The 14,163-nt window shown below is 38.9% G+C and overlaps 1 protein-coding gene and 1 non-coding gene across 2 annotated transcripts in view; both read right to left on the minus strand.

Annotated features, from left to right (window-relative positions):
• Positions 1 to 14,163, minus strand: part of POLA1 (DNA polymerase alpha 1, catalytic subunit) — a 203,162-nt gene that overhangs the window by 157,820 nt on the left and 31,179 nt on the right. The window contains exons 22-26 of the mRNA XM_065859431.2: positions 13,891 to 14,010; positions 12,852 to 12,948; positions 12,187 to 12,311; positions 8,995 to 9,144; positions 8,645 to 8,767 (exon numbers count right to left, since the gene is read on the minus strand). Of these exons, the coding sequence (XP_065715503.1) occupies positions 8,645 to 8,767; positions 8,995 to 9,144; positions 12,187 to 12,311; positions 12,852 to 12,948; positions 13,891 to 14,010 (615 nt within the window). The remainder of the gene's footprint in view (positions 1 to 8,644; positions 8,768 to 8,994; positions 9,145 to 12,186; positions 12,312 to 12,851; positions 12,949 to 13,890; positions 14,011 to 14,163) is intronic.
• Positions 12,461 to 12,591, minus strand: LOC136097412 (small Cajal body-specific RNA 24). Its single transcript, XR_010650801.1, has one exon. It is a non-coding gene; the product is annotated as a small Cajal body-specific RNA 24 (non-coding RNA).

Below are 14,163 nucleotides of genomic sequence, written 5' to 3' on the forward strand. Positions count from 1 at the left end.
AAAATAAAAAATATATTTGTCTTCCAGATCTCTATCATAGAAACCCTTCTTACGCAGGCATTTCAGAAAACAAGGCCCTGAATTTCAGCAAAGCAGATTATTACACAGTCCTACTTATCTGACAACTTCCAATAGCTTAAACTCTCCAATTTCTGGTCTGTTTCATAAACATGGCAGGTAATTAGAAATAAAGCATTAACTTAACATGGCATGATCAATCTGAGATGAATCAGTCATGCACCTGCTTGGCTATGGCTGGCTGCTCCTACCTCAGCAGGAACCAGGAACCATAATTCATAAAGGCTACATGTCAAAGGAGAACCTTTTTAAAAAAAAAATTAAAAAAATTAAAAAAAAGGGTTTACTAACCACCATTATCCAAATTTCCAAAGTTCCTCCAGTCTCATGTAATCACCAAGACTAGCACGAGCTCAAATAGAAATGACTGCCAGAGACTAATCCCCACAGTAAGGTTCAAATGTCGTTCCAACATTCTCCGTTTTTGATGAGCGCTGCTTGACGAGCACTGCATTTCGGTGACAAATGGGAACTACTTCCCACCCCAACAACCTAAAAAACTGCTTATTGCTTTTTTAAAAGTCTGTCAGAACATACAAAAACAAAGTACTTAATCTGAATGGTAAATGGAACTGTCTTATTTCTAAAATTTTTTTTTTGACTAATCCAGGTCTTGAAATAGGATTTTATGGAGCAACTGTTTCTAGCGGCTCAAATCAGCAAAAGCACAGAGTATCACATTGTAGAGCAGATATCAACATATATAATTTAATTCTACTCTCTGAAACCTTATCCAGCAAGTTTGACAAAGGGCATAGCCTGAAGCTAAAGACATCACTACTAACAGCAGCATCTCCTGCATCACATTATGTATAACCACTGGAAGGAAAGCACAGAGAGCAAGTGTAAGTTAAGCTTTCACATGCCTTTCAATCATCTATCACACTGTAAAATTTGGCGAGATTTATTTCATCCAGCTTTGACACCGCCCTCTTTGTACTAGAAAGAAAGTCTGAACAAATTAGCTTAGGCTAAATGCCTTACAGTTTTCCTTGCTTCTAACTTGTTTATGTCAAGAGATCTGCATCAGGTATGCCCCAGCTCATTAAATTACATCTACTTCTCAAAAATCCTTTGTCTCAAGCAGAATTCTTGATGTTGCCCACCAAGATCTCTGGTATCCTTACAAGGCATTATACCTGAAGGAGTAGAGACAGTCCACCTTCCACAGATAAATAAATCTTGTTTTGAACAAACCATTTCCTCTATCTCATAAGTATATTTCGATGCTGAAAATAGCATAAGTTGTTCATGCTTATCTTCTAAATTAAGCCAATTAATTTTGACACAGGTCCAGCGAAAGGACATACATGCAAGAGACCACACAACTTGATCTATACAGCAAAACCTGCATTCAAAGTACTCTGTGTAAAGATTTTTTTTTTTTTCAGCTTTGAAACCAAACAGCCTGGTAAGACAAGTATCACTGCTGAAATACCTTCATCCTGCCAGTTTTCTTCACTTCAAATGACAAGTTGCTTCTCTTATATCTGTTGTATCTAGCTGACCTTGGCAGTACACCTGAGTGCAAATTAAACAAACTTTTAAACTGATGATCATAAACCAATTTTGGTCCAAAGGGATCTCTGAAACATCATCTAACCCAATCTCCTGCCCAAGACAGGGCTGTCCCTGCCTGGTACAGGGCTGTGCATCTCCAGTAAGAGCCTGACTTGTCCTTGATAGCCCCAATTAGGTTGTTGAAGACCACAGTTAATTCTGCCCTTATATTTTTTTCTCCAAACTGAAGAAATCCAGTTCTCAGCCTCTCCCTATATGTAGGATCATCGCCACCCTTAAATCATCACCCAAGAACAGCAGACCTAATAGGATCAAATGAGTATTCATCCAAGATGATAAAGAATAGACCATGTAATTGGGGATCGAGCAAAAAGCTTCTAAAACAGTCTCTTGTGCAATAGTGAGCTTTTGCACAGTGGGCAACATTCCCAGGAAATATATGAAACTTTTTGATTATGAGATCAAGGTGTCATATCTTTGAAGGATGGTATGAATATTTATTTAAGTCTTGTGGGAGACAGACACTTCAGTTAGATCATTCTTCTATACTCTTGGGAATAGTGCTTGAAAAGGAAAGCGGTATTTTTCCTCCTAATTTGAAGGCTCTTTTATTTTGAAAACTTTATTACCATCTAAGTATCCAAACCCATAGTTTCTAGAACAAGTCAACATCAAATTTAAGATGAAAGTGTGAGGCAAACTGAGTGAGGCAACAACACCCTGAAGATCAATTTCTGTTAAGTCTCAAAACCAAAAATATTTTACGTCAAGCTACTAACAAACTGAGAAAATGTGTACTGCAAAGACCTGTCATGCTAACAAATATGTAGGCTAGAGAAAAATATTAAGACAGCAGTTAGCATTTGTATTCTTCCAACCTGAACAGTAGGTATTGAAAAATGAAGTTCTTTTTTTAAAGAACCTAAGCAGTTTACGAATGTTGTTGTGATATTGCAAAATCTCTCACCTTTATGGTGAAGCTCCAGTGCTCCTGTATCTCCCTTTCATGAGGCATTTCTATGCCAGTATTTGAAGAAGAGAACCAGGACAGGACCTCCATATTTTGAATTTCATAATCCCTACAGTATTCTAGGCAGGATTAAAGGATTTCTTCAGGTATGCTAATGCTGAAGCACATCACACTTCAGGGGCTGCAGGATTCAAGTGTATTTCCCAATATTCTACTGCACACCCGAGAGTCTCTCCTGTTACCAGTGGATGCGTGGAGATATTTCCACCTCTCCTGATCCTGAGGTATCAGCCCTCTACGCAACACATATGTCTTCTACAAGGGGACACACCGTTACATTTCAGATACAAAGAATGTCTTCCAGCAACCTAATTTTCAGTTTTACCAAAATTTTGTTGTTCCCAAGGCAGTCAGGTTAAGGAAACACTCAGGCAAAATCTGTGTCTTTTGGCAAGACAGGAACAAACCAGAAGACAGGAAAGCATAAGAAAAAAACAAAAGTACAGAAGAAGAAAAACAACAACCAAACAAAACCCCAACCTGTTCGTCCCATTAACACCAACCCTACGGTTTCACAGTCAGGTATGAGCTGAGAAAAAGGCTGGTCAGGCCTGACCCCTTATATCTCATACTGGATCTGCCCCCACTTTCCAACCTCCTTTCTGCCAGCTCTAAAATCATGCAGTGAATCATTGAGTCATTGATCCAACAAAAATCAATCTGGTCTTCCTCTAGAGTTAGTTTCCAACTCAGATCACTAGGCTGATCCAACTCACCATGGGGCCACGCAATTGCTATAACCTACCCAGAGAAATCTGCAGTCAGGAAGCGAGGGACAAAATCTTACAATAAGCAGTTAAGAAAAAGAAAGTCTCTCTATTCATCTGATTTGCTATACAATCAGTCTGAAACTGATCAATCTTCTTATATATTTCTTGACAAATATCCATTAAATAAAACCTTTCTGTCCAGTGAAAAAAAAAATCCTACACAACCCAAAATAAAATAAGATGTTTTCCTCCAGGCTAATTTCCTTCTCACCCAAAATATTCTGGCCATTCTTCTTAATTGAAATGTTTCATTTCCTTTCCCTGGAGATGCAAAAGTCTTTATCAGACCAGATGTCATCTCATGCACTTGACTAACAATAATAACATTTCATTTCAACGAATGTTAAGATGTTCCATAATTTTTCTACTATTTGGTACTCAGTTTGCATTTTCAGATTGTAAGCAGCCTCTCCCTTGAAATGTTTATTCTAACTCATTTTGGATATTAGCATGCAGATTAACATGCATAGCTTTTTCACTGGCTCACAATTGCATACATAATGATAAATTTAACAACAGTGACAACTGGTTTGACCCCAACAGTTTCCATTTAGGGACACTGCAACAATTTAGCACTATTTCTCACAAGATTTCAGTTTGCCACTTTCATATTTAAAAGTAATTAAGAAACTCTTCGCCTAGCCTTTTGCCATCAAGTTCCGTGTCTTCCAAAAACGTTATATTGATGTTGCAATGCCTGTTTTAATTTAGCAGCATGCTTACGTGAGACTTCAGGAGGCTCCTTTTCCTCCTTTAACAAACCCTCTTCTCCCATACTACAACATGGAAGAAACAGGTGTCTGAGATTTTCTCTGTCTCTCAAAAAAAAAAAAAAAAAAAAAAAAGCCTGGATTTTTTACAGAAGACAGCTACAACAGAAGGCCATTAACCTGCTTACCTACCCTTGTTTAATTTTTTTTTAAATGAGCTCATCTTTCTCCACTTCATCTTTCTCCTCCCTCATCCATTCTTTTCTCAGACTGCAGCAATAACATGCTTTTATTCTTTCCTTTTGACTGCCAGGGCCTTAAACTAATTATTAATTGAGAATGTATCTAAAGGATCTGAATGAGAAAGTTGGAATTAACCCAACTGCCTCTTTCCCCCTTTTATTTTGCATACTGTAACACCAGATCTACCTGTTAGTACTGCTGAAAATAGCAAATGTGTTATTTTCAATCCAAAGGCAGGTTTCACACCTGCTTGGGCAAAAATATGCAACAACGAAAAACAACATGTAAACAAGCAAATACCTAGAAAAGGCCTCAGCTTTGAGTGATGGCCATTAGCAACCAAGCTGCCTGCAGACAAAATTCTCTCAACAACTTTGCTGTCCTGCAGGAAAATCCTGCAGTAGAGGGCATTGCACATTTGGGAAATCAGACAACTGACACTTCATCAAAAGCCTTGTCCTTTAAAGAGGCAAGAAAGGCATGACCTCACGCTGCCTGCTAGTGCAGAGCTGGCTGGTTGTACAACACCGACTCATCTTGTTTCCAGTTGTTAAATTACATTAAAGGACAGCTAAAAATATATTAAATATTTTCCTATTACTTTTCCATGCAAGCAACTGCTGTAGTTACCACAAGAGCAATGTCCAAGCAAATGCTTAGTAACACTGGAAGGGAGGGGCACAGGGGGAGAAAGTCCAGGAATCTTTCTGACACATTCCAGATCAATAATGTAACATTTGGATTGCAAATAGAGATTTTTTAAATTGTTCGTTGTGAGAACAAGAACTGATGCATTTCTAATACTCAAAACAGGAAAACATTCACATTTTCCAAAGAGGTCCAACAGATCTGAGTTGTAGTTTTTACTTCCTCCCACCCCAAATTTTTGCCCTTTTTTTCTTCCAAAATACACCAGAACTCAACCACTCTACCTGTGATAATGATACACTAAATTTTGACAACTTCACACTTAAATGGCCCAACTTCCCTGCTAGATATCACCCACAAATGAAAACAAATAAACAAGGAAGATTTGTTTGAAAAATCCTAATAGTCAACGTTTAAAACACTTTGTGACAAAAATGAAACTCTTAATTGATTAATGATCTCAAGGTCTCTATCGCCATCTAGTGAAAACTCACCACCACTGCCACCCTATCCACATAAATTGCACCTCCTTCACCAGAACTACACACACTAACCTCTCTGCTGGATCCAGCCGACATATGCCCAGAGTTGTAAGGCTTTGTTACACTTCTACTGCCTGTCTTAAGATAATAAAGCTCAAGCACTAGTTCCTATCTCGCTAAGACTGACTGAAAAGATCCAACCTCACAGATTACACTCTGTCCTAGCACTCTGATCTGGCTTTATAAATGGCCTTCTCACAATGTATTTAATGCTTCTGCCCCCCGAATGAACATGTTAAACACCAGAACAGTTATAAACAAGTTTTTATTTGCCAATGTGTAACAACAAGAAATTTTAGGCAACCTAAGGAACCCAATGACAGCTCCACTACTTCTAGCAAATTGACATTGCCAAACTGCAGGTCATACTTGGTCATCCTAATGCTTCAGTGAGAAGTACTTCACCCACACAATTGGAAAGCAGCAATTTACCAAAGTCTTCAAAACTCATTCTTCTCTCTGCTACTTCAAAACGTAATGCTATGACGAGCTTCAAGAACTTCTTCAACTTGAAATACATATATTAGCCACTTTCAATTATTCTGCTAAGACTTAAAATTGAACTCTAATTGTGTTAGTGCAAATATTAAGTTCAGTTTTCATCCCACACGGTATTCTCTCCACTTAGACATCTACAAGCCTACCTGCATTTACTCAGGTCTCCTCCACAACAGTGAAAAAAAAGGTATCAATTACTTATCATCACAAAAGGCCATTTAAAATTAGACCAGTAACATTTTTCCGTGATAGTTATTTTTAATTAACCTTTCCATATAGAGAACCCAAATTTCCTGATACTTAACATTCACCTCTTTTATATTAGCACTTCATGGCAATAGGAAACCTATAAATAGAAAGACTAATTAAAATGTTAAGGTAGTATTTTTCCAGATTAAATATTTAAACTTAAATAAACCACACACAAAACTAAGGTGTTCTCTTGTGTCATTTTCTATGGCAAAAACCACTACTCAAGAAATAAGGAACTAATAAAGCCGTAACTATCTACTGACTGCCTACCTAAAAATGCAGTTTTTCAGAACAGGGCATACACAGTATATTTCATCAGAATCTGCTATACTTAGAAACCCAGAATTACACATCATCCTGAAAAATTCTCATATTTTCAAAAGTTTGTTATCTCCACAGTATCTAGAGTAATGAATATTAATCTACCTCAAGGAATGGGGAAAAAATAAGACAGTTTTAGCTCTACAGGGGGTGCTGCACTGCACAGAAGAGACCTCCAGAAACAGCAATGCCCCACTGAGCTCAGTGCTAGTGCTGCCAGACACAGACCAGTTCCCCCAGACTTTCACTGGCATCTCCCTGCCACGCTCCCAGCAGCTCCAGTTGATAGAGGAACTTTTTGACCCACACTGGGTACAACACATTCAGGCAACACTGTACCACAGTATTAAGTTTTTCCCCAAACTCAGAGCAACTACAAAACTGGGGATGCAAATGTGTACAAGGGCTCAGCAGAAGCAAGCCAAGCTCTAATACCACCAGAATTTAAGAGGTAAGAAATCCTTTCCAATCAAAAATCAACTATGTAAGAGAAAGTGTCTCCAAGTGCTCCCTATCACATCCTGTATCACCTATTTAGGATTTTCCCATTTCACCATCACTTTGGAACATAATGCAGGAACACCAGAATTTCATGTGCCACTGTCTCATAAGTCAGAAACACCTGACAAACTGTATGTGCAATCAAAAAGTATTTTTCCCCTCAACAGCAGCCAAAAGCTCAAGTATCCATACAATACCCAGTTTGTGACAGGTGCTCCATATGACTAATGGAGATCATTTAAAAAAAAAAAAATAGTCAAATTCATGACTCGTGAAATACTGGTAGAAAATACAAAGCTATGATACTCAGCTGCTTTTCATATCAACCTTGTACATAAATACATCAGACTCTTAAAACAATAAAAGATATCACTTCCTCAGAGGAAACATTAACTTTTGAATTCACATGAACATGTAGCACATTTACAGTCATCAAAGCTGGAAATTATTTCCTAGTGAGCTTAAATGTACTGGTTACATAAATTAAGAGGACAGCAAACGTGGGGGTGTCTCTGGAGAACTGTTTAGATGTGAAGACTTTTAAAAACAAAGATGCCTCCTCAGAAACAAAATGCCCTTATGCACATGAGCTCAGGGCTGTACATGGACCTTCCATGCAGCGGGTGGTCCACAGCAAGGAGAGCTGTGCCCTCACATCACATGGAGTACATACCTCTAAACACAGATGTGAACTCAGACATCTCCATTCTCAACTAAAAGGCTGACCCGTCATCCTGTCACCTCTGTTCCTGGCACCGCTGCAGATTCCTGCTTGGTATTCTCTATATAAAGAGATATATCTCTCTACAAAGAACTAATAAGAAGCATCATGAAAAGTATGTGTTTTAAGATACTGTGTATCAGTGGTACGTTTTGAATCTTTAATGCTTATTTTCCCCACTGGGAGCAAACCAATGTGGTCTGCATTCAGCTGCTATCCTAATCAATAAGAGTAGTTTTGCCTGTAAAGTTAACAGAAACCCTTAAAACCTGGTTTCTTGAGCCTAATGCAAGCTTTATTTTAAGGAACAAACAAAAAGTTTCTGAAAATAAGGCCCTGACACATAATTCATTTTCATCCTGTGATTAATTAGCCCTGCCACAAACTTCAGGGTTTCAGGAACTCAACATACCAGGGCACAGGACAGCCTGGCCAAAGACAAGCCCATCCACAGCTGAAGCATACCACCTAATCAAAGACTAATCCATCAAGTAGAACTGGAAATTCACAGAAAATGTGAAAGCAGCCTTGATTTTTTTTGTCACCATAATCTGGACCACTCAAACTAAGCAGTTTAATTCAAAATAAGGCTCTAGCTAAAGCTTCAACTTGTACTGAGACATTTAACTGATTCTTTTCTAGACATCAGTTTCACTTTTTTTCCAACTTCTCCAGTACAATAAGATTAAAACTACAGTTGTGAAACCAAAAACAGGTTCAAAAACAAGACCATTCTCCTATTCATTGAAAAAGCAGGTGGCTTGCATCCATCCTTTTTACATGCATGTATAACCTGTTTAGTATCTTACCTCTCTCCCTTTATGTGTCACCAAAGCAGCCAAAGGCTTGGCATAGAATCTGCTGTAGGAAAATCCCAGGCAGCCATACATGCTGTTAGCAGTGAGTTTCAAAGCTTTCTGTCTGATATCATACTGAAAAGAAACACAACCAACAAAAATGATGCAACCATAGCCAACAGAGAACAGAACTTAATGTTCACAATTACATTCACAGCATTTTATATAGTCTGCAGCAATGATGGGCTACGAGTAAAGCACATTACAATCACTGCTCACTACTAATCATCCCTATTCTGCAAGGCTGATCAGGGCACTTAAGGGGAGCAGGAGGAAAATCAAAGGAGTTCTATGAAACACACCTGTAAATAAAGGTCAGGATTTAAATCTGGCTGCTTCATTAACTGCTTAACTTGGCGCCTTCTCTCCACCAGTTTCCTGATTTCTTTAGGCAAAATTCCCATTCCCAGGGATGGGTCCGGAAGCTCTGGAATTTCTTCCTCTTCATTCACCTGTCAAATGATCACCACTGGTTACCATTTTTTGCTTGAATATTAGATTTTAATGTGTTATGTGAAAAGCTGGGGAGGGGAGGGCGGGGGGGAGAGGGGGAAAAAACAAGCAAACAAACAAAAAAGCCCACACCAAACCACAGCTTATATCTATTCCTGCAGAGCACCCAAAGCACAGTTTAAAACAAGAAGTATTAGTGCTTTTTTGTGTTATTTAACTATATTACCTACTCCCTGTTAGTGGACGGAGAGTAAGCCTGCCTCTCTCTGCGAGAAACCCAAGACAGACATGGACCAGTAGCAGGAAGACTCTTTTTTCTTTTCAAGGTATGTGTGTGTGGTTTATATATATATATATGTATGTAAATCCACATAAATAAAACACTCTCTAACTCTTGGATAGATATACAAATATAAAGAAAAGCAGACACACAAATTATTATTTCCATGTTGAAAAAAAATCCTTTTTTTATTACTGCATAAGTATTCTTGCTGTTCAGACCTAAAATGGAGCACATGCTCTGTGGAACTGATACTTTGAATAAGATAACTGACAAAAGAGAAATCAACAGTAACAACAGAATGCAAATTCCACTCCAAGCAACTCCTGATTATAGCAAAGCAATAACCTAACAGAAAGCATACATTTCTCTTGTTAGCATAACTACAGAAATGCTTGCTTAGCAAAAACGGGAAGAAATTTCAAGCACAATGGAAGAGACAAATATACAAAGAAAGGGCAACAGAGACACTATGAAGTTGGCAAGTTTAGTAAAGCAGTCTGGGAAGAACCATAACAAGAAATGACACCAAAACCTGACTGAATATATACCCTAATAGAAATCAAAATGAGCTGCTTCAGCCTGAAGCACACCTAGGAAAGGGGTAAATCCACAGGAGTTTGGAAGAACTTACTGATGGAGTTCCACATACTTTTTCCTCATTTCTGCTATGGTACTAGTATTTCGGTTGTTGTGGGACTTTGTCCCATAACTACTTAGGCACAACACACTAATTCCAACCTGTGAGCTGATACCAGTTAAAAATAAAAGCCTGAGGTTTAACCTTGAGACCTGACCAGCTCACTGATTCAGTTTACAGCACAGCTCCACTGACAAGTGTGCCGGCACAGCTGAGGAAAGGAGAATAAGCTGTCATGGATAAGCCATGGCCAACACAGCTGCTAAGAAAACAGTACATGGAACTACATCTTCAGGAGGTTTCCCAGATGTGTTTAATACAGGTTAATGCTGTATTAAACAACATTAATTTCTGTAAAACTGGTCTCTGGTCTCACAGCTGATATAGTCACAGTATCACTCCCTGACACACATGCCAAAGACACAGTTTTGCTGCTCATAAGGGTTGAGCTCATATTGCATTCTTTCCATCCGGCAGAAGCATGGGACTTGTGTCTCCCTCATTCAGGTATGTTTGCATTAATTCTGTGGCAACTTTACTTTAGAAAGCCTCTACCAAGTTAGGATGAAATTCGTCAAGGAGCTTAGAAATTGCCAGGAGGATCTGGGTCTGAAAAGGGCCAACAAAGCCTCACTTAAAAACCTTGTTTCGTAAGAATACAAAGATTTTATTTAGATGGGAGAGACATTACCAAGATTCTAAAAGAGCAGAATCATAGAATGTCCTGAATTGGAAGGGACCCACAAGGATCATCGAATCCAACTCCTGTCCTTGCATAGGACAACCCCACAGTTCACACCATGTGTCTGAGGGCGTTGTCCAGTCTCTTCTTGAACACCGCCAGGCTTGGGGCCGTGACACCTCCCCGGGGAGACTGTTCCAGTGCTCCACCACCCTCTGGGGGAAGAACCTTTTCCTAATGTCCAACCTAAACCCCCCCTGGCACATCTTCATGCCATTCCCTCAGGTTCTGTCACTGGTCACCAGAGAGAAGAGATCAGCACCTGCCCCTCCTCTTCCCCTTGTGAGGAAGCTGTAACCGCCATGAGGTCTCCCCTCAGTCTCCTCTTCTCCAGGCTGAACAAACCAAGTGACTTTAGCTGCTCCTCATACAGCTTCCTCTGCAAATCCTTCACCAACTTCATAGCCCTCTTCTGGACACTCTCTATAAGGTTATTATCTTTTTTATCCTGTGTTTCCCAGAACTGCACACAGTGCTCCAGGTGAGGCCGCAGCAGCGCAGAGCAGACTGGGACAATCACCTCCCTTGCCCGGCTGGCAATGCTGTGCTGGATGCACCCAGGACGTGGGTGGCCCTCTTGGCTGCCAGGGCACTGTTGGCTCGTGTTCAGCTTGCTGTTGACCAGAAGCCCCAGATCCCTCTCCGCAGAGCTGCATTCCAGCATTTCGTTCCCCAGTCTCTATGTACAACCAAGGTTGCCATGTCCCAGGTGCAAAATCCAGCACTTGCCTTTGTTGAACTTCATGCAGCTGGTGATTGTCCAGTTCTCCAAATTATTTAGATCCCTCTGCGGGGCCTCCCAGTTTGCTCCTCCCAGTTTTGTGTCACTGACGAGCTTCCTTAGTATTCCCTCAAGTCCTGAGTACAAGTCATTTATAAAAACATTGAAGAGCACTGTCCCTAAGATGGATCCCTGCAGAACCTCACTAGGGACTGGTCACCTACTCAACATAACCCAATCTACTAGAACCCTTTGAGCCCAGCCCATCAGCCAGTTGCTCACCCAGTGCACTGTGTGTTTGTTTACCCAGCTGTAAGCTGGATATCTTGTCCAGGAGGATACTGTGAGAGACAGTATCAAAGGCTTTACTGAAATCAAAAAAGATCACATCAACTGCCTTCCCTTGATCAGTTAGGTGGGTAACCTTGTCATATTACTGAAAGGAAGATGACAGACATATCATACACAAAAGGTCCCAAATCAAAACTTACTATGCTGAATCTTTAAACAAGAATCACTTTTTTAAGTGTCAGATGGGAAAAAAGGAAACAAAACACATTAAACAGTGAAAAAGAACAATTTCTTTAAAAGCTGATTCACAGAAAACACACTGAAGACAAGACAGTGTAACTTAAGTCACAAGTTAAAGCACACAAACCTCTGCCCTTTTCTGTGCTTCTGATGACAGCCTCTGCACTGTGGTAAAGCAGATGTTAAACTCTTGAATAATCGATGGGTACAAGCTGTTGAAGTCGAGAAGCAAAATAAACTTGTCATAAAACCCTAAAACAGAGTTTAAAATAAAAGTCAGAATTACTCAGTCCACGTAAGGACTTCATCAAACTCCACAAGTAATATTTAAGTGACAGTAATACATTGTAGCATGCTTCCCTTAAAGTAGCTTTTGAAATGCCCCGCTACCCATTATAGGAATCTGTCAGAAGTGGAACGATCCAACTCCATTAACTCACCAGAGCTGAACAGATAGCTTCTGTGTTACTATAGGACACTTGTACAGTTTTCCCCACATAGAGGAGAAACTGAAAGAAAACTTATGTGTCCATTAGAAAGCGATACAGACAGACAGTCCTAATTCCTCATAAGACCATAATCTCACAAAAAGCTAAGAAAAATAAATGGAAATTCCCAAGGATAAGGAATTTGACAATGTTGGGAATTTTCTTGTATGCAACAACCCTTTCCCAAACCACCACACTAAACTCCCACAAGAAACACAGATGAGGCTCAATCCAATTTGCATTGCATTAATATAACCTACCTGTCTCTAATTGCATAGAAGGAAAGAAAATTGCCATATCTTACCAACTTTGGGATCCAAGACTAAGCCCCCAGCATATGCTGCCTTCTTTTTCCCTATCTTTGATTTATTCTGATCTTCAAAATCTTCATCTTCATCCACCTACATTTGGTATTTAAAAAAAGTAATTATCTAGTCTCCAAGATTTCTATACTGTCGGAGGAGATATTTTTGGCAAATCAAATATGAAATTGGGAGCGAGTGCACAGAGTTCCTTTTAAAATACATGCAAAACATGGTGTTTTCACCATGATCCTTGTTAAAGCTCTCTACATGTCAAAATAGCATTCAAATCAACTCCTATAGGAACAAACTGATAGCAAGAGGTTACAAAGACCTTAAGAAACTGTCGTCATTCAACATAGCACTAATATGCATTTTCTGGATGGCTGTAAAAGTAAACACTAGAAAAAAAAAAAATCAACTCATGACCCAGAAGTATTTTTGCCCAAGCTATACAATCAAAATAACTAACTGCTTTGGAAATTGCTATTGAACTTATTTAAAAGTAATACTAAAAAGAAAAATACAGTGAAATACAAATAAATTCTTAAATATTAATTTGTTTACTAACAAGTATATAGATGTTCCTATTAAAATATTTACACTGGTATTATCCAAATGAGTACTTTTAAAAATAGCCTTGGATATTTTACCCACATTCTCAAATCACCTTATGAATTATACTTGAAATGTTGTCTAGCAGCAAAATAATCATAGGGCAAATATGCACCTATTAAGCAACACAGACTATCTTCTTAAGATAACCCTACACAGCCAAGTACTTAGCTTATTTCAATTTTAAACTAAAAGAGTAGCTGAGTTTCCACAGATGTGACAGAATGTAAAAGGTGTTGCACTGTCCCTTTAAACCATACATTTGTATATTCTCAAGTTAATAACAACAAAAAATTGTAATGAATCAGAAAATTCAACTAAATTTGGGGTTTCTGTGCTCTCACAGAATGGCAATATGCTAAAAATAGAAGAATGAGTTTTTTTGATTTTAATAAAAATACTTAGAGAGAGAAAAAGTGGACCCACCAGTTTCTGTAGAGGTTTTTTAAAAACTTGTTTGTCAGGGACTATGTAGTCTTTTTCATAAAATGCATGAAGCAGCAAGAACTCATTACGTTCAGATCGTCCACCCATCATTGTCCTTGACTATAGACAAGAGAGAAAAAAAAAAAGTTCAAAGCAAAGCATGGAAAACACTGACATACAAAACCAGACTAAGCAACCTCTTTCAAATATTCAGAAGTTAACCTAGCATTAATATTATTCCGTATCATCATCATGCACAAAACTCAAATGCGA

This window comes from Patagioenas fasciata, chromosome 1 (assembly GCF_037038585.1).
Source record: "Patagioenas fasciata isolate bPatFas1 chromosome 1, bPatFas1.hap1, whole genome shotgun sequence".
Lineage (NCBI taxonomy): Eukaryota > Metazoa > Chordata > Aves > Columbiformes > Columbidae > Patagioenas > Patagioenas fasciata.